At 41.9% G+C, this 21,380-nt stretch overlaps 1 protein-coding gene across 1 annotated transcript in view; it reads left to right on the top strand.

Moving 5' to 3' along the window:
* Positions 1-9,421, top strand: part of scn4aa (sodium channel, voltage-gated, type IV, alpha, a) — a 33,092-nt gene extending 23,671 nt beyond the window's left edge. The window contains exons 15-25 of the mRNA XM_070448357.1: positions 48-479; positions 777-906; positions 1,336-1,490; positions 1,697-1,870; positions 2,155-2,277; positions 2,650-2,931; positions 3,269-3,322; positions 3,627-3,764; positions 6,017-6,118; positions 6,584-6,854; positions 7,093-9,421. Of these exons, the coding sequence (XP_070304458.1) occupies positions 48-479; positions 777-906; positions 1,336-1,490; positions 1,697-1,870; positions 2,155-2,277; positions 2,650-2,931; positions 3,269-3,322; positions 3,627-3,764; positions 6,017-6,118; positions 6,584-6,854; positions 7,093-8,531 (3,300 nt within the window). The 3' untranslated portion in view covers positions 8,532-9,421. The remainder of the gene's footprint in view (positions 1-47; positions 480-776; positions 907-1,335; positions 1,491-1,696; positions 1,871-2,154; positions 2,278-2,649; positions 2,932-3,268; positions 3,323-3,626; positions 3,765-6,016; positions 6,119-6,583; positions 6,855-7,092) is intronic.
* Positions 9,422-21,380: the final 11,959 nt, after the last annotated feature.

The raw sequence follows: 21,380 nt of genomic DNA, 5'->3' as shown, positions 1-21,380 counted from the left end.
CTTCTCTCTAACCTTCAAAGATAACTGCCACCTCTATCTCCCTGTAGGTGCTGAACCTCTTCCTGGCCTTGCTGCTCAGCTCATTCAGTGGAGACAACCTGTCCAGTGATGACGACGGTGAGATGAACAACCTCCAGATCGCCATCGGCAGGATCAACTGGGGCATCGACTGGGTGAAAGCCTTTGTCCGCCACATGGTCCTGCAGCTACTGGGCAAAAAAGCCACCGGGGACAAGGAAGGGGGTGAGGGGATCGAAGGAAACCCCGAAAAGGAGACCTTTGCACTAAACCACTTAGACACGTGCCAGGATTCCAAGATGGCCGACGGGATGACCAACTGTGTGGACGGGCTTCAGGCAGACGGCGAGATGAGCCTCAATGTGCCCATTGCCCAGGGGGAGCCGGACTTTGAGAACGATGATGATGACAGTGGGTCTTTTACATCAGATGAAGAAAATGGACATGGTGATCACGTAAAGGTACAGTATGATGGCAAACTGAAGACGATAATTGTACTCTGCTTTATCTATGAACTAATAATTATCAGTTAATAAACTACTTATAAACCCTTCATAAATCCTATAAAGATTACCATGTAAAGTGTTACCTGGATATTTAKGCAAACAAGACAAGAATGAGGACAAATCTCACTTGGTGGTTCCCTTCAATCTGAGTTCACAATCCTACATGAGTTAGATTTCTCCTCTCTCTCCTATCCTGAAGTTGTGGCTGAGATTTTGTCTCAGCCACTCAGTCTCTCTCCTCTCCATCCATAGTTGTTGGGTGCAGTGGGTGACGAGTCCTCGGTGTGCAGCACGCTGGACTATGTACCTGAACCAGAGCCTGTGGAAGAGGAGGAAGAGGAGGAGCCAGAGCCAGAGGAACCAGAAGCTTGCTTCACTGATGGTACACAGGAAATACTGTCCCCTGCTTAAATAGATCTGGGTTGGGTTTCCTGATTGTCATGGTCTTTACAGTGTATTGTTACTAAATTACAAAAATGCAACGCTAATATCAAGTGTTTGATGTCTAATTTACTTGTGGAAATATCTGTAAACTTTGTCCCATATCACACACATTGGCACATCAGAATTCAGAGAGAGTTACTATATTCTATTTCATGGAAGGTGGGACCAAAGAGTTTGGAGTCACGTCTTAATAATGTCAGTAAAGTGATTGCCATGATTCGTCACATCTTTTATTTGCGGGATTGTCCAACTCGCTCAGGACTTGGCTAGACTGTAGGCTATGCTACACAGACAGCACCTCAGGGGCAAGTGAAACAGTCCAAATGAAGCATACAAAAACACCATGTTGGCATTTCTCTCTCTTCAGGCTGTATCGCGCGATGGCCGTGTCTGACATTTGACGTCTCTCAGGGCAGAGGCAAGAAGTGGTGGAACCTCCGCAGGACCTGTTTCACCATCGTGGAACACGACTACTTTGAGACCTTCATAGTCTTCATGATCCTCCTAAGCAGTGGAGCTCTGGTGAGTGAGTCCCTGGTCGTTGACCCATTTACAGTTGATACTCCATTACCGAGCTATTCGACTTTTGACCTTGGCTCACCTGATAAATAAATGTATTCAGAAAGTGTTACTTCATATATATATTTATTTTTTCTTCTGTTTTTAACGTTCTCTGGGAAGGCCACTAGTTATATTGAGATCCATTTTCTTTGGCTCACTTCTGATAGGCTTTTGAGGATATTTACATTGAGAGGCGAAGAACTATCAAAATCATCCTGGAGTATGCAGACAAAGTCTTCACCTATGTCTTTATCATTGAGATGCTCTTAAAATGGGTGGCGTACGGCTTCAAGACCTACTTCACCAACGCCTGGTGTTGGCTGGACTTCCTAATTGTGGATGTAAGTTTCTGTTGAATTGTTTTGTGATATTTACACAGAATGAATAGTGGGTAAAGCAATGTTACAACTATTATGACTGTTGTGGGTGAGCTCAATAATACATGAACGTGAAAATCAAGGAAGACGTTGACATTTGTGTTACCTTGTATTCTCCACAAGTAATTGATATGTGTTATCCTGCTTGGCAGAAAATACAAGACATTCAATTTGTAAAGTTTTCTTCATTCGTACAAGCATATAACGAGATGTTGGGTGACTACAATGACGTTACAATCCTGCCTCAGGTTTCCTTAGTCACTTTAGGAGCTAACTGGATGGGCTACTCTGAACTTGGACCAATCAAGTCTCTTCGAACACTCAGGGCTCTAAGACCACTTCGAGCCCTGTCAAGATTTGAGGGAATGAGGGTGAGTAACTGTTTCAAACCTATCAGTACATACACACTTAAATATCCACGCAGACACAGATCGACAGACACACCGACAGAAATGCTGACACAGACAATCCTAAACGCATACACACACTGACACATCTCTGACAGTGACGTCTTGTGACAGAGTTGACTGTGGTTAGCTATGACTATTGTGATGGAGGTGATGTAAGTGGTCATGACTGACTATTAGGATGTAGGTGGTGTTAGTGGTCATCACTGACTATTTTGACTGCAGGGAGCATGACTTACTATTGGGCGGTGGTGACTGCAGTGGTCACGGCTGACTATTGTAACGGAGGTGACTTTAATGGTTTTGACTGCACTGTGTCCTGTCTATGGGAGAAAGGTGGTGGTAAACGCTCTTATCGGCGCCATCCCCTCCATCTTCAACGTGCTGCTGGTGTGCCTCATCTTCTGGCTCATCTTCAGCATCATGGGGGTCAACCTGTTTGCCGGAAAGTTCTACCGCTGCATCAACACCACCACGGAGGAGCTGTTCCCCATCACCGAGGTCAACAACAGGAGCGACTGCCTTGCCCTGCAGCACGCCACCCAGGAAGCCCGCTGGGTCAACGTCAAAGTCAACTACGACAACGTGGGCTTGGGCTACCTCTCTCTGCTGCAAGTGGTGAGGGCCGGGGTTTCTGAGATGCATGGGTGCTGTGCGCTGGCTCTCAAGCTGTGGCCCAATCCTCCTCCTGGAGAGCTACCCTTCCTCCTTCAGGCTTTTGCTCCAACCCTACTCTAGCACACCTGATTCGACTAATTAGCTGCTCACCAGGAACTCGATTAACTGAATCAAGTGTGTAACAACAGGTTTGGAGCAAATGCCTYCATACCCAGTAGCTCTGAAGGAAGAGACTTGGTCACCCCCTGGTCTACGAAAGTATTTCACATTGTTTCCTTCTCTGAGGTTGTTGGTGTACTCAAAAGTATCTGAAAAAAAGTTCCCTGTCTCCCTACAGGCCACATTTAAAGGCTGGATGGACATCATGTATGCTGCAGTGGACTCTCGAGAAGTAGGTACTTATAGAAATATAAGATACTGTAATATAAACATTGTTTGGGGAGCAGTTATTACCACAGAATACAAAGTCATAGCTTTAATGAGTAAGCCATTGAAAAATGTGTATAATGCTTGTGAATTGTAATGTTTCAAAATGCTTTTATTAAAAGGTGTATAGTTATACACAGTTAGTCAGATATTATTCATGCTTATTCAGGAAAGTCATTTTAAAGTGTTACCGGACACATTGGTGGTAGTCATTGTTGTAAGTAATGAGGGTTTTTGTTTGACGAGCGAAACTATTTATGGTCCCCTAGGTGGAGGAGCAGCCCTCGTATGAGATCAACCTCTACATGTACATCTACTTTGTCATCTTCATCATCTTCGGCTCCTTCTTCACCCTTAATCTTTTCATTGGTGTTATTATTGACAATTTCAACCAGCAAAAGAAAAAGATAAGCGCCATCCTTTTTTCTTTTTTTAAACTAGTAAATAAAGTGATTAATAGATGGATATGTAGTTGGATATAGAAATCCCCAACAACTGGATGAGTCGCCATTTTGTAAAGGTTTGGAAATGATCCAACCATTGTGTAGAAATTTTGTTGAATATAATAGTAAACTACGTTCATTATATGTGAATAAATGCAACAGGCCGTGTACGTCTCTGGAGGAATCTAGTCAAGGTAGCGAGCCTTACATCACCTCTCAGTAGGACAATAATGAACATGTCTAACTTGCACCYTTATGCAATTATTAAGAGACTAGATACAAATAGCTTGTTCTAGCATTCATTTATTGAGGCAAGCACATCAGAGATGTCAATGTGGCACCCAAGCATATGCTATGTGTATAGTGTAAATAACAACTACCAATAGACCTACAAAATTGTATGCGTGTAGTTAATCAAATAATTACTCTGTAAAACGAGGAATGCATTTACTCAATTCAACTAATATAATTTATTAGTCACGAAAGAATTAACACTCAATTAGTGTACATTCATAAAATGATACAGTGCATTCCCCTTGACTTTTTCCACGTTGTTACTTTAGAGACTTATTCTAAAATGTATTAAATAGTTTTTCTCTTCATCAATCTACACACAATAACCCACAATGACAAAGCAAAAAAGTTTGACATTTTTGCAAATGTATTAYAAATAAACATTTACTGTACATAAGTATTCAGACCCTTTACTCACTACTTTATTGAAGCACCTTTGGCAGTGATTGCAGCCTCAAGTCTTCTTGGGTATMACGCTACAAGCTTGACACATCTGTATTTGGGGAGTTTCTCCCATTCTCCTCTGCAGATTTTCTCAAGCTCTGTCAGGTTGGATGGGGAGCGTCGCTGCACAGCTATTTTCTCTCCAGAGATGTTTGTTCGGGCTCTTGCTGGGCCACTCATGGACATTCAGACACTTGTCCCGAAGCCACTCCTGCGTTGTCTTGGCTGTGTGCTTAGGGTCGTTGTCCTGTTGGAAGGTGAACCTTCCSCCCCAGTCGGAGGTTCTGAGCGCTCTGGAGTAGGTTTTCATCAAGGATCTCTTTGCTCCGTTCATCTTTCCCTCAATCCTGACTAGTCGCCCAGTCCTTGCCGCTGAAAAACATCGGCACAGCATGATGCTGCCACCACCATGCTTCACCGTAGGGATGATGCCAGGGTTCCTCCAGACGTGACCCTTGGCATTCAAGCCAAGGAGTTCAATATTGGTTTCATCAGACAGGGGAATCTTGTTTCTCATGGTCTGAGAGTCTGTCGGTGCCTTTTGGTAAGCTCCAAGCGGGCTGTCATGTGCCTTTTACTGAAGAGTGGCTTCCGTCTGTCCACTCTACCATAAAGGCATGATTGTGTCCGTCTGGAAGGTTCTCCCATCTCCACAGAGAATTCTGGAGCTCTGTCAGAGTGACCATCGGGTTCTTGGTCACCTCCCTGACCAACACCCTTCTCCCCCGATTGCTCAGTTTGGCCAGGCAGCCAGCTCTAGGAAGAGTCTTGGTGGTTCCAAACTMCTTCCATTTAAAAATGATGGGGGCTTCTGTGTTCTTGGCGACCTTCAAATGCTGCAGAAATGTTTTGGTACCCTTACCCAGATCTGTGCCTCGACACAATCCTGTCTCGGAGCTCTACGGAAAATTCCTTCGACCTCATGGCTGAGTTTTTGCTCTGAMGTGCACTGTCAACTGTGGGACCTTATATAGACAGATGTGTGCCTTTCCAAATCATGTCCAATCAATTGAATTTACCACAGGTGGACTCCAATCAAGTTGTAGAAACATCAAGGATGATCAATGGCAACAGGATGCACCTGAGCTCAATTTCAAGTATCATTGTAAAGGGTCTGAATACTTATGTAAATAAGGTATCTGTTTCTTATTTTTAATAAATGTGCTAAAATGTCTAACTGTTTTCGCTTCGTCATTATGGGGTATTAGTTGATGAGGATTTTAGAATAAGGCTGTAACGTAACAAAATTTGGAAAAAGTCAAGGGGTCTGAATACTTTCTAAATGCACTGTATACTGTACAGATACTCTTCAAGAATCAAACTGTATTTATAACTATTTTAAACGTCCAAAAATGTATGTACCAATCGCAGATTGACTACAAATCAGAAATTGAGATTGAATATGTACAGTTTTAATTCATTTTTATGTATACCTGTGAATGCCCAGAATAATTGTTGATTTGATTTTGATCCTGCACTTTGGTGACGACATCTTTATGACAGAGGAGCAGAAGAAATATCATGAAGCCATGAAGAAACTTGGCTCGAAGAAGCCAGTGAAGCCTATCCCAAGGCCTACGGTATGCAACACATAAATGGCATTCGGTTATAGCCACACTCTTATGCTACTCTCTAGTATTAAGATTCATTACATCTTTCTAATCCAAGACTAAATTTACTCTACATAAGAACCTTCAATAAATAAAATGGCTGATTATAGGGATTACATAATTTGATCAATGATCTTTTGTGTTGAAAGTGCATTTTTTATGTATAGAAGTTCAATGTCAATCTTTTGACCAGTGATTGTGTGATACATTTCATGTACAAGTAATAATTAAATTATGCTATGGGGCTAGAGTCTGCAAGTCCTGCTCTGAGTATACCACATACACAGTGACATTCAAATGAGTGACTTTGCCATGACATCATCGTTGACCCATCTTAACCTGTTCTCCACAACATTGGCTTTAACACACCTAATGAKATTTGTGTTTGTGTTCTCCCTCGCTCTCTCTTTCATGTGACCCTCGGGCCCCTTACAGAACATGATTCAAGGCGCTGTGTTTGACTTCATCACTCAGCAGTTCTTTGACATCTTCATCATGGTCCTCATCTGCCTCAACATGGTCACCATGATGGTGGAGACGGACGACCAAAGCGAGGAGAAGGAAAACGTCCTTTACAAGATCAACCTGGCCTTCATCGTAGTTTTCACCTGCGAGTGTCTGCTCAAGATGTTTGCCCTTCGCCATTACTTCTTCACCATCGGATGGAATATTTTTGATTTTGTCGTGGTCATCCTGTCCGTCGCGGGTATGTACCTCAAGATTCTTTACACTGTATACCTTATTGTATACTGTACATAGGATAAGTCATAGACAAGTTATAACAGGGTTGGGGTCAATTCCATTTAAAATCAAGTTAATTCAGAAAGTAAACCAAATTCCAATTGAAAAATGTCACACTGAAAAGCATTGAAGATTAGTTATTTCGACAGTAGATGGAGAGGTGTGATTGGTCATTAACCATTGTTTATCTAATTTCCCTTCAGGTATAATGCTGTCGGACATCATAGAGAAGTACTTTGTGTCACCCACCTTGTTCAGGGTCATCAGGCTGGCTAGGATAGGCAGGGTCCTGCGTCTCATCAAAGGTGCCAAGGGCATTCGGACGCTGTTATTTGCGTTGATGATGTCACTCCCTGCCCTGTTCAACATCGGCCTCCTGCTCTTCCTCATCATGTTCATCTTCTCCATATTCGGCATGTCCAACTTTGCCTATGTCAAAAAACAGGCGGGCATCGACGACATCTTCAATTTCCAGACGTTCGGCAGCAGTATTATCTGCCTGTTTGAGATCACCACCTCTGCGGGTTGGGATGGTCTTTTGCTGCCAATTCTAAACAGCGGTCCTCCAGACTGCGACCCAGACATTGAGAACCCGGGCTCGGACGTTCGGGGCAACTGCGGCAACCCAGGCATGGGTATCATGTTCTTCTGCAGTTACATCATCATGTCCTTCCTGGTGGTGGTCAACATGTACATCGCCATCATCCTGGAGAACTTCAACACGGCCCAAGAGGAGAGCGGGGACCTGCTGTGCGAGGATGACTTTGTGATGTTCGACGAGACCTGGGAGAAGTTCGACCTTGAGGGCACYCAGTTCATCGAATACGCCAAGCTGTCAGAGTTTTGTGACACCCTGCAGGAACCCCTGCGTATCGCCAAGCCCAACCGGATCAAGCTGATCTCGATGGACCTGCCCCTGGTCACAGGCGATAAGATTCACTGCCTGGACATCCTGCTGGCCGTCACCCAGGAGGTGCTGGGCGTAGGGGTGGAGATGACGGCCATGAAGGTGAGCATCGAGGCCAAGTTCAACATGAACAACCCCACGACAGACTCCTACGAGCCCATCACCACCACGCTGCGGCGCAAGGAGGAGGAGGCAGCAGCCGTGATCATCCAGCGGGCTTACCGCAAGCACCTGCTCAAGCGCTCAATCCTGCATGCCTCCTTCATGCGCCGCTCCAAGAGGCAGATAAAGCGGGAGGAGAACGAGGAGCCCCCGGAGACGGAGGGACTTCTGGTGCGAAAGATGAACGTGCTCTATGGGAGCGACCTGGACCTTGCCGCAGAGATGGAATTGGCTGGGTTGCGAGCACAACCCATATCGGTCCCTCTGGTGTCCAATCGGTCATCGGACCTCCCCAAGCAAACACAGACCACCAGGCCGGAGCCTGGCAGACCACTCCTCTTGGTGGTCCCCGTTGAGGTCACCAGTGAGGTGGTGTTACACTCAGCCCCTGTGACGTCTGATCCGCCATTGGACCTCCCAGAGCAAACACAACCATCAGGGTCGGAGCCCACAGGGCTGGAACCTACCTGGCCGGAGCCTGCTGGGCCAAACCTCTTGGTGTTCCCCGTAGAGGTCACCCCCTATTCGTGTAGCCATGAGTCAATAGACAACCTGCGAGAGTCGATTGTATAACAAAAAGCACTTGAGGGAATTCACCATGGTCTTCCTATTGTATTTTTCACCGATTTGGCGAGTAATTTTATGTGTTGGGAGTGTCGCCAATATAGTTGACGCTTCCACATAGCACTACTATGAAGTGATTACAAGTAGCTGATGGTTTAGGTATAATAATTAAAGTCAAGTTTATTGATCGTAATAGGGGGTCTCGTTTTCTATTTTTGTAAGGCCATTTCTAGAATTGATCTATATTTGACCACTGGACTGTTAGATAACTCTGTATTCTATTTTATACCTACAAACAATTCACAATCTCACAAAATATAAAATGTTTGATAATCACTGTCCATACATTTCCCATAGGAATTGGGCATGTTTTTGACAGTGAACATTACCCACATGAATTGTTTTTGAAGGAATGCCTAAATGCCTTTATTGCCATAAAAGCAGTGAGCAACATTTCATACTCAGATCATGCCTTATTTTGACATTTTGGAATCACCTTATTTTTTGGGGGAAATCACCCAGATTCACCTGTGCCTACTCCAGTATGTCAAAGTGGAATTATGTTTTTCAATTCTTTTATTTTTTACAAATGAATTAAAAATGAAAAGCTGAAATGTCTTCAGTCAATAAGTATTCAACTTTTTCATTATGGCAAGCCTAAATATGTTCAAGAGTAAAAATGTGTCAAAAGTCATAAAATATGTTGCATGGACTGTGTGCAATAATAGTTTTTAACAGGATTTTTTGGATGACTACCCCATCTCTGTACCCCACACATACAATTATCTGTAAGGTCCCTCAGTCGAGCAGTGAATTTCAAACACAGATTCAACCACGAAGACCAGGGAGTTTTTCCCAATACCTTGCAAAAAAGGGCACCTATTGGTAGATGGGTAATTGGGGAAAAAAAGCAGACATTGAATATCCTTTTGAGCATGATGAAGATTTTAATTCCACTTTGGATGGTGTATCAATAGCCCCAGTCACTACAAAGATACAGGTGTCCTTTCTAACCACTCCGGGATTTCACCATAAGGCCAATGTTGACTTTAAAACAGTTAGAGTTTATGGCTGTGATAGGAGAAAACTGAGGATGGATCAACAACATTGTAGTTACTCCACAATACTAACTTAATTGACAGAGTGAAGAGAAGAAAGCCTTTACAGAATACAAATATTCCAAGACATGCATCCTTTTTGCAACAAGGCACAAAAGTAATACTGAAAAAAATGTGTCAAAGCAATTCACTTGTCATGAATACAAAGTGTTATGTTTAGGGCAAATCCAATACAACACATTACTGAGTACCACTCCATATTTTCAAGCATAGTGGTGGCTGCATCATGTTATGGGTATCCTTGTAATCATTAAGGACTGGAAAGTTTTTCAGGATGAAAAAGGAACGTAATGGAGCTAAGCACCAGCCAAATCCTAGAGGAAAACCTGGTTCAGTCTGCTTTCCACCAGGCATTGGGGGATTAATTCACGTTTCAGCAGGACAATAACCTAAAACACAAGTCCAAATCTACACTGGAGTTGCTTACCAAGAAGACACTGAATGTTTCTGAGTGGCCGAATTACAGTTTTGACTTAAATCTGCTTCAAAGTCTATGGCAAGACCTGAAAATTGTTTTCCAGCAGTCATCAACAACCAATTTGACAGAACCTGAAGAATTTTGAAAAGAATAATGGGAAAATGTTGCACAATTCATGTGTGCAAAGCTCTTAGAGCCTTACCCAGAAAGACTCACAGCTGTAATCGCTGCCAAAGGTGATTCTAACATGCATTGACTCAGGGGGTTGAATACTTATCTTACCAAGAAGTTTTATTTCTTATATATATATATTTTTTTACAAATGTTAGCATTTTTCTTTCACTTTGACATTAGAGTATTTTGTGTAGATCATTGACAAAAAATGACAATTAAATCCATTTTAATCCCCCTTTGTAACGTAACAAAATGTGGAAAAAGTCAAGGGGTGTGAATACTTTCTGAAGGCACTGTATATCCTCCAGTTCATGTTCAAGCAGTTTACCGTGTAACTGCCAGAGGCACCCCCGTCTCAAGGCCCCTCAGAGCTGGCTGCATCACTTTGTGTCTAACAGGTCTACTGGTAATCATTTATTTTACAGTACGTTATTGACCATTTAGTTACTTAGAAATGTCTTAATTAAAGTAAGTAAAAATTAATTGAAATGGTAAGTACCAGTTTCAACCGGGATGTAACACAAATTATCCAAGATAATATGTTTCTTCATTTTGTCTCTTCAGCTGTTAGTGTCACCTCCAAAATATTTTTACGTACTGGGGTGGGTATCGGTTGGTTTACAAGGGAATAATTGTCAACTGAATCTGTAATGTTTACATGAGCCTTATGTGATACAACAGTGTACTGTTACTGGATGTCTGTCTGAAATGTCTCTGATTAGTGAGCCAATATAATTATATGTTACAGTGGTATGGATGTAGTTCATAATATGAGTGAGATCATGTGCAGTTTGTTTTATTGAGTTAATCAAAATGTACATTTTGTTGACTAGACCATTGACTAGGACCAGCCTTGTAATCTTACCGGCACAATCGAGTCGTAGAACTATTCACTTAGCGCCTGATTCAAAGTTGGCTCAATTGAGCACCTGCGTAAGTCCTTCGTCTATTACTATGCCTGCCTGATGACTGTATATTCTTTGTTTTATTACTACGGCCAAGGGACTATTGAATGGTATAATTGCTTTGCTCTTCGGTCCCACTTTATTTAGTTAGTCCTCTATAGATGGTCTATATGTTCCAACTATCAGCAAAAGTTTCAACTTAGGGCCTCCCGGGTGGCGCAGTGGTCTAGGGCACTGCATCGCAGTGCTAGCTGCGCCACCAGAGTCTCTGGGTTCGCGCCCAGGCTCTGTCGCAACCGGCCGCGACCGGGAGGTCCGTGGGGCGACGCACAATTGGGCTAGCGTCGTCCGGGTTAGGGAGGGTTTGYCCGGTAGGGATATCCTTGTCTCATCGCGCTCCAGCGACTCCTGTGGCGGGCCGGGCGCAGTGCGCGCTAACCAAGGGGGCCAGGTGCACGGTGTTTCCTCCGACACATTGGTGCGGCTGGCTTCCGGGTTGGAGGCGCGCTGTGTTAAGAAGCAGTGCGGCTTGGTTGGGTTGTGCTTCGGAGGACGCATGGCTTTCGACCTTCGTCTCTCCCGAGCCCGTACGGGAGTTGTAGCGATGGGACAAGATAGTAATTACTAGCGATTGGATACCACGAAAATTGGGGAGAAAAGGGGATAAAAAAAATAAAAATAAAAAACTTCAAGTCTGTTGACATGTAACAATTCGCTGAGGTTTGGGTTAGGTTTAGGGCTAGGTTTAGGATTGAAGATAGGGTTAAGTTTAGGTTAAGGGCTAGGTTAGGGTTAATGGATATTGTTTGAACAATTTGTTGATAGTTCACAGCAGGCAAAGTTGGTTGAAATGACGTAATTTCGACAAATTCTGTCCACTGGCTTAGTTAAACGTCCATTTGTCATCAATATGGGATTATCCAAATAAACTGTTACCGGCTCCTCTCCACATACTGCTAGATGCCACAAGACTTATCACACATATTCTCATGAGCAAGACTGCGTATCAAACACCTACCTACCTGCAGAATTCGTCTGAATACCAACACCCTGGTGATGTGTGTCATTTTGTACTTCCAATTCCATTTTGCACAACTTATATCAAAGCTGACTCGCCCCCTTAGTGGGAAAACATGTTTTTAGAATATTAGCAAATTTATTGAAAATTAAATACAGAAATATATAATTTACATAAGTATTCACACCCCATAGTCAGTATCTGTAGAAGCACCTTTGGCAGCGATTACAGCTGTGWGTCTTTCTGGGTAAGCCTCTAAGTGCTTCCCACACCTGGGCTTGAAGAATTTGGAAAATTCTTCAAGCTCTGTCAAATTGGTTGTTGATCATTGCTAAACAACCATTTTCAGGTCTTGCCATAGAATTTCCAGTAGATTTAAGTCAAAACTGTAACTCGGCCACTCAGGAACATTCACTGTCTTCTTGGTAAGCAACTCCAGTGTAGATTTGCCCTTATGTTTTAGGTTATTGTCCTGCTGAAAGGTGAATTCATCTCCCAGTGTCTGGTGGAAAGCAGACTGAACCAGGTTTTCCTCTAGGATTTTGCCTATGCTTAGCTCCATTCCATTTCTTTTATATCCTGAAACACTGCCCGGTCCCTAACGATTACAAGGATACCCATAACATGATGCAGCCACCACTATGCTTGAAAATATGGAGAGTAGTACACAGTAATGTGTTGTATTGGATTTGTCCAGAACATAACACTTTGTAMTCAGGACAAAAAGTGAATTACTTTACATGTTTTGCAGTATTACTTCAGTGCCTTGTTGCAAACAGGATTCATGTTTTGCAATATTTGTATTCTGTACCGGCTTCCTTCTCTTCACTCTGTCAATTAGGTTAGTATTGTGGAGTAACTACAATGTTGTTGATCCACCCTCAGTTTTCTCCTATCACAGCCATAAACTCTAACTGTTTTAAAGTCGCCTTATGGTGAAATCCCTGAGTGTTGTCCTTCCTCACCGGTATCTGAGTTAGGAACGATGCCTAGGGTTGCCAACTTTCTCACTACCAAATAAGGGACAAAAGGTTGTGTACCGTGTATATTCATATTCTTATTCAATTGGAAAGGCAAAACATTTGTATACTCCATTTAGCCTATAGCTTTACTAAAACTGTATCGTTATGTAAACTTATGTGAATAAACTTCAAAATAAATGATCAAAGAAATCACAATTTGGACCTTTACAGCAACAAAAAAACAACTTTTCAAATGCAAAAAAGGGGCATGGGTCACTCACCAAGTCTACATATTTTTTGCTGCTCTTGACTGATTCAAGCAGTCCCTTCTCCTCTTGCATAGCCAGAGAGAAGTCATTACATGACAAGTCACAGTTCCCAGATATTTGAAGTTCATTTTTGATCAGCCCTGTGCTACATCGGTTTCTTGAGTCTGACCATTTAATGGTCATCAGACAGAAAATCCTCTCTACAAAGGCATTTGAGTCTGGCACACTGAGGACAAATGAGACAATCCTGAACATGTTGATCAAGTTGGCTTTCCCTAGGTTTTGGAAAACTGCTACCTACTTCTCACTGGTGGATTTTGTGGTATCCTGTCTGGCTTTCTGCATTTCCTCCCGGCTAGCACAAAACTCCATACTGACTGTCTGTCATTTTGAGGGCAACCACCACCTGCTCCAGGTCAGTGAAGGAGAGCTCCTCATAGAGGCCAATCAGTTTCACCATTACATTTTCTGGTGAGAAATCAAACCACTTGTCAATGTATGTAATGATGGTGTCATAGAACTTCAAAGTCCTGTTGCTGCTTGGACCTTTGTGCTGACAATTGTTTGTCCATCAGCTGCTTGGTCTGGTATCAGAAAAAAACTGTTCTGTTTCAGCTGAAGCATCGTTAAATGTTGAACTTTTGGACTTCCTCGTAAAACATCTGTGATGCAGAGCGTTGTTTCCTCCAGCTTTTTTACGAGTTGGTCAAAAACACACCCACGTTGTGGAAAAGGCACAGAAATCTCAGCAGCTTCTGTTTTTTCTTCATACTCAAAAATACTATTCAGTGCCACAGGACAGGTCTCCCTAAGGGACCTGAAGTATGATGTAAGGGCTGGCCAGCTTTGCTGGAGACGATCGACAGCTGGATGAAGAGAGCCATCGTGTGCAAACATGTCGCAGAATTTCACGCCACTCAACGTCAACAAAGGCAACAAAAAAAAAAATGCGCGCAGTTCCTCTCTTCGGGAAGCAGATACTGAAAAGTGGCTGTAGATCTTGCATTATGAGCAATGTGAGCTGGGCAATTAGCTTTCAGAATGCGATTGTTGGCACTGCTCAATAACTGGTAAACGGAGAGGTGTTTTCCAATTGTCAGTTTCCTCAGTAGACGTCACGAAGAATGCACCGATATTGCTAGCACCTTTAGCTAGCGTGGCCTTGTGCATTTCTGTGGGTGCATGCTGAGTTAGGTCATTCTCCCCTTAATGGCCAATTGAGAATTCCCGACGGCATAAAGTACAGGAAGCTTTCGTCGAGTCACCACTGACAGCATTAACCCACGTCTTTTGCTTCACATTGTTTGTTGTAGCTGCAGTCTTTTCTTTTTTGCATGTTTATCCATATTTCCTTGATCTGCCAAACCGACCAAACAATAACAGAAATTACTTTGCAGGAATTGGCGCGTTTACACTAAACTGTGATTGGATGAATATACGAGACAAGGGAGGTCCCGTATGGGACAAACCAATTTATCTCAATATAAGGGACATCCCGGCRAATACGGGACAGTTGGCAACCCTAATGATGCCTGTATCTTTGTAGTGACACCATCCAAAGGGTTAATTATTAACTTCACCATGCTCAAAATGATATTCAATGTCTGATTTTTAATTTGTATTACCCGTCTACCAATAGGTGCAATAATTTGCGACACATTGGAAAAACTCCTTGGTCTTTGTGGTTGAATCTGCGTTTGAAATTCACTGCTCGACTGAGGGACCTTACAATTATCTGTATGTGTTGTGTACAGAGATGAGGTAGTCAATAAAAAAATTATGTTAAACACTACAGTATTATTGCACACCGAGTGGCTTGTTATTAAGCACATTTTTACCTCTGAACTTATTTAGGCTTGCCATAACATATGGGATGAATATTTATTGACTGAATACATTTCAGCTTTCAATTTTCTTCATAATTTATAAAAAATATAAAAATATAATACAAAAAAAAAGTATTCCATTTTGACATTATGGTATATTGTTTGTAGGCCAGTGACAAAAAATCTACATTTAATCAAATCTAAATTCAGGGTGTAACACAACAAAATGTGGAAAAAGTCAGCAGGACAATAACCTAAAACACAAGGCCAAATATACACTGGAGTTGCTTACCAAGACAACACTGAATGTTCACTTAAATTGGCTTGACAATCTCTGCCAAGACTGGAAAATGGCTGTCTAGCAATGATCAACAACCACCTTGACAGAGCTTGAAGAATTTAAAAAGGAATAATGGGCAAATATTGTACAATCCATGTGTGTAAAACTCTTACAGACATACCCAGAAATACACACAGCTGTAATCACTGCCAAAGGCGAGTCTAACATGTATTTACTCAGGGGTGTGAATACATATCTAAATGAGATATCTGTATTTCATTTTCAATAAATTTGCTAAAATTTCTAAAAACATGTTTTCACTTTGTCATTATGGGGTACTTTGTGTASAAAAAAAACTATTTAATCCATTTTGAGTTCAGGCTGTAGCACAACAAAATGTGGAATAAGTCAGGGGGTATGAATAATTTCTGAAGGCACTGGAACTGATGGCATGGGACGTGGACTTAAGTCAACATTAGTCTGGAAGTCTGAACACAAACTTTGATTTTGGAGTGAACTGTCCCTTAAGTCTGTACTCATGTTGTAATGATAGCTGCACTTACTGTTGTGTAAGTCGTAATTTAATGAAACAAATATCTTACTTGGAAAATGTATAAATGAKTGAAATAAGCACTTTTGAAGTGTTAAGGTTTTCTGTGCTAGAGTGTAGGAAGTTGTAGACCGTGTCTCCRGTTCTAAACTACTTGGAAGGAAGTAGAGCACCTTAGTGTGTGTTCAACTGCTTTAAACGTCGTCCCTGAAATGAATGTAACAGCTGCCAGACCTTAACATATTTCTTAAATACTTCTTGTTAGGGGTCTCTTTTTCTTATGAATAAACTGCAGTTATGGCAGTAATTCCTATTACAAATACTAGAGACCTGCAGTGGTGGTATCTGAGATSATATGTCATCGCTGCAATACTTAAATTGTTTGACAGCTTGCTCCTTAAATGGCAAAATCGAAATTATATACATACTATATACCATTGTTTACATTTTTAATGTAGGGAGAGTCATATGCAAAACGTTAATAGTAAGCTTACAATCAGTGTTGCCTGTATATACTTTTGGCTCAGTATTGTATTATTGTATTATCTATTTAAAGCCATTTTATTAATGTACAATTTAACCATGTTACTTGAATAAAATATTTTAAATGGGGAAAAGTAAACGAGCTGTTTTTATATGTTTCAAACTGTTCTGAAGTATTTGGAATGGAATGTCATGTTTAGGGATAAGGGTTACATAATTGACTGTGTGAATAATACTGTATGTTGCAATGCAGGCTTTCCCACAGTAATAAATGCACGCCCTCTATTGGTTGTCCTTACATAGCACATATGACATGTAATATGCAATTATTTGTTGTTTCACACCAGCTATTTTAAGCCCAGGTTACAAGATGTATTGGCCACAGGTAAAAAGCAAGAAGATCTTCAAAATTGAAAAGCTGTTACTGAAATGTAGTTTGTGCCAAAACAATTCCCCCAAATGACAATGATTTTCATAATACATATTTACATTTCAATTTCTTTTCACCAATGTCGAATAAGTAAATCAATTAATTCAGCAACTTCCAAGTGCTTATTTAGGGGAGAGTGAATTTAAAGACAGAGGTTGAGATTGGAAATGGAAAACTGTGAATACCGGAAGACCAATTGTCACATTAGACTGTCAGGCTAGTTTCACCTTTCTGTTGGGATTAGACACGTATTGAATGTCTTGTACTTACATACAATGTACCATGCTGAGGTTGCTGAAATTCCAGAGAACTTTTGTCATATAGCATTTATACCCATGTAACTAAATACTGTTGGTGAGTAGCCTTTAAGGGAAATAACACATTCAAATCAAAGTCTGTCAGATATTTTTAAACCTCTATAGTAGTCTAATGTCAAGATGAAACCACATCCCATGACATTGGTTGTGTAGATCCWGCTATATGCCTCCAATGCATTTGAATGCTAAAGATAAGTGCCAAATAGAACCAGGAAATCAGACATTGCTTATATTTTGTATTCATTTGTGATTGATGCAAATAGCTGGATCTGCTCAACCGATGTCGTGAGACATGGCTTCATCTTGACATTACTCTACTTTGAAAACATCTGACTCTACATTGAAAATATCTGACAAACTTCAATTGAAATAGTTGAATAGGTTTTGTGTACTGTTATCCCCTCATAAAACCGAAACACCATCACTTATATTTGTAGTCACAACAGGGGACTGAATATCCAACATCTTTAAAGAGGCTATAATTAACTTTTGCCCGTTGATAGTGCTCTTGAGCCAAAATGGGTTCCCTAAATTGGCTGAAATATTGCCCAGAAATAACCATATTGGACAGAAAGGGGCACACCTACCCACGCCCATGAGCAAAATATTATATTATTAGCCTTAAGGATTGTTTGGTTTTATATATGTGTGGTTTTATATATGTGTGGTTTTATATATGTGTTTTTGAACCATACAGGTAATACTCAAGCAGAAATATGAAGTAAACATTTAGCAACTGCAATTCTGTACAGCCTCTTTATCGACAGCTTAATACTGTACATAAGCCCCCTCTTCCTTAACAGTTACGTGGGTAAAAGGGGGAACGTTCATCTGGATATGTACTTAGGAAATGAGTGCCCAGACAAAATGTCAGGGGCGGCCAGTGACCTTCAGCCTTCATGCCAGTTGGTGCTAATGTCTCTCCCAGGCTTTGCTCAGTGTCGTCACACTGGGCAATGCCTGCCATGCTTGTATACTGTTTAACACACTTCTGATGCAAGGGACAGACTATAAAAGATATACTGTTGAAGCTGGTTTCCTGGAGTCAGATTGAGCCTAGTGATGGGCAAAAAAAAAATCTATTCCAAAGAAGGATATGTGCTTTTTAGTACAGAACTAGGCTTAATCTGTGTCTGGAAATTGACCTTATGTTGTTCTCTCGTTTTGTCTTCTTTCTGGAGAGGAAGATGGCTTAGTAAGGGGGTGGAAGACAGTCAGTTACTGACCTATCATTAGATGTAGTAGGTTGTTGTTTTACTATGTGCCTATAGTGGATATATACAGTGGGGAGAACAAGTATTTGATACACTGCCGATTTTGCAGGTTTTCCTACTTACAAGCAGTAGAAGGTCTGTAATTTTTATCATAGGTACACTTCAACTGTGGAGACGGAAACTAAAACAAAAATCCAGAAAATCACATTGTATGATTTTTAAGTAATTAATTTGCATTTTATTGCATGACATAAGTATTTGATCACTACCAACCAGTAAACAATTCCGGCTCTCACAGGCCTGTTAGTTTTTCTTTAAGCCGCCCTCCTGTTCTCCACTCATTACCTGTATTAACTGCACCTGTTTGAACTCGTTACCTGTATAAAAGACACCTGTCCACACACTCAATCAAACAGACTCAACCTCTCCACAATGGCCAAGACCAGAGAGCTGTGTAAGGACATCAGGGATAAATTGTAGACCTGCACAAGGCTGGATGGCTACAGGACAACAGGCAAGCAGCTTGGTGAGAAGGCAACAACTGTTGGCGCAATTATTAGAAAATGGAAGAAGTTAAGATGACGGTCAATCACCTCGGTCTGGGCTCCATGCAAGATCTCACCTCGTGGGCATCAATGATCATGAGGAAGGTGAGGGATCAGCCCGGAACTACACGGCAGGACCTGGTCAATGACCTGAAGAGAGCTGGACCACAGTCTCAAAGAAAACCATTAGTAACACACTACGCCGTCATGGATTAAAATCCTGCAGCGCACGCAAGGTCCCCCTGCTCAAGCCAGCGCATGTCCAGGCCGTCTGAAGTTTGCAGATGACCATCTGGATGATCCAGAGGAGGAATGGGAGAAGGGCATGTGGTCTGATGAGACAAAATAGAGCTTTTTGGTCTAAACTCCACTCACCGTGTTTGGAGGAAGAAGGATGAGTACAACCCCAAGAACACCATCCCAACCGTGAAGCATGGAGGTGGAAACATCATTCTTTGGGGATGCTTTTCCTGCAAAGGGGACAGGACGACTGCACCGTATTGAGGGGAGGATGGATGGGGCCATGTATCGCGAGATCTTGGCCAACAACCTCCTTCCCTCAGTAAGAGCATTGAAGATGGGTCGTGGCTGGGTCTTCCAGCATGACAACGACCCAAAACACACAGCCAGGGCAACTAAGGAGTGGCTCCGTAAGAAGCATCTCAAGGTCCTGGAGTGGCCTAGCCAGTCTCCAGACCTGACCAATAGAAAATCTTTGGAGGGAGCTGAAAGTCCTTATTGCCCAGCGACAGCCCGAAACCTGAAGGATCTGGAGAAGGTCTGTATGGAGGAGTGGCCAAAATCCCTGCTGCGTGTGTGCAAACCTGGTCAAGAACTACAGGAAACGTATGATCTCTGTAATTGCGCAAACCACGGTTTCTGTACCAAATATTAAGTTCTGCTTTTCTGATGTATCAAATACTTATGTCATGCAATAAAATGCAAATGAATTACTTAAATATCATACAATGTGATTTTCTGGATTTTTGATTCCGTCTCTCACAGTTGAAGTGTACCTATGATACAAATTACAGACCTCTACATGCTTTGTAAGTAGGAAAACCTGCAAAATCGGCAGTGTATCAAATACTTGTTCTCCCCACTGTATATACACATACATACATACATAAATACACAGTGCCTTGGGAAAGTATTCAGACCCCTAGCCTTTTTGCTAGGTTACAGCCTTGTTCTAAAATGTATTTAAAAAATATATATAATCAATCTACACACAATATCCCATAATGACAAAGCAAAACTGTTTAAAAAAAAAAAAGTTTGCTAGTTTATTAAAAATAAAAAAATATCACATTTACAAAAGTATTCAGACGCTTTACTCGGTACTTTGTTGAATCATCTTTGACCGCGATTACAGCCTCAAGTGTTCTTGGGTATGATGCTACAAGCTTGGCACACCTGTATTTGGGGAGTTTCTCCCATTCTTCTCTGCAGATCCTCTCAAGCTCTGTCAGGTTGGACGGGGAGTGTTGCTGTACAGCTATTTTCAGGTCTCTCTTGATCGGGCTCAAGTCCGGGCTCTAGCTGGGCCACTCAAGGACATTTAGAGACTCCTGCGTTGCCATGGCTGTGTGCTTAGGGTCGTTGTCCTGTTGGAAGATGAACATTCGCCCTAATCTGAGGTCTGGAGCAGGTTTTCATCAAGGATCTCTCTGCACTTTGCTCCGTTCATATTTGCCTCGATCCTGACTAGTCTCAGTCCCTGCCACTGAAAAATAGCCCCACAGCATGTTGCTGCCACCACCATGCTTCACCAGGTTTCCTCCAGATGTGACGCTTGGTATTCAGGCCAAAGAGTTCAATCTAGGTTTCATCAGACCAGAGAATCTTGTTTCTCAGCATCTGAGAGTCTTTAGGTGCCTTTTGGCAAAATCCAAGTGGGCTGTCCTGTGCCTTTTACTGATAAGTSGCTTCAGTCTGGCCACTCTACAACAAAGGCCTAATTGGTAGAGTGCTGCAGAGATGGTTGTCCTTCTGGAAGGTTCTTCCATCTCCACAGAGGGACTCTGACCTCATGGCTATGTTTTTGCCCTGACTTGCACTGTCTACTGTGGGACCTTATATAGACAGATGTGCGCCTTTTCAAATCATGTCCAATCAATTGAATTTACCACAGGTGGACTCCAATCAAGATGTAGAAACATCTCAAGGATGATCAATGGAAACAGGATGCACCTGAGCTCAATGTCTATTCTCATAGCAAAGGGTCTGAATATTTCTGTATATAAGGTATTTCTGTTTTTTATTTTTTAAATTTGCAAACATTTCTAAAAACCTGTTTTCACTTTGTTATTATGGGGTATTGTGTGTAGATTGCTTAGGAAATTGTTT

The sequence above is a fragment of the Salvelinus sp. IW2-2015 genome, linkage group LG18 (assembly GCF_002910315.2).
Source record: "Salvelinus sp. IW2-2015 linkage group LG18, ASM291031v2, whole genome shotgun sequence".
NCBI lineage: Eukaryota > Metazoa > Chordata > Actinopteri > Salmoniformes > Salmonidae > Salvelinus > Salvelinus sp. IW2-2015.
Note: the sequence above shows the minus strand (reverse complement) of the source record. Positions and strands in the feature narration are given on the sequence as shown.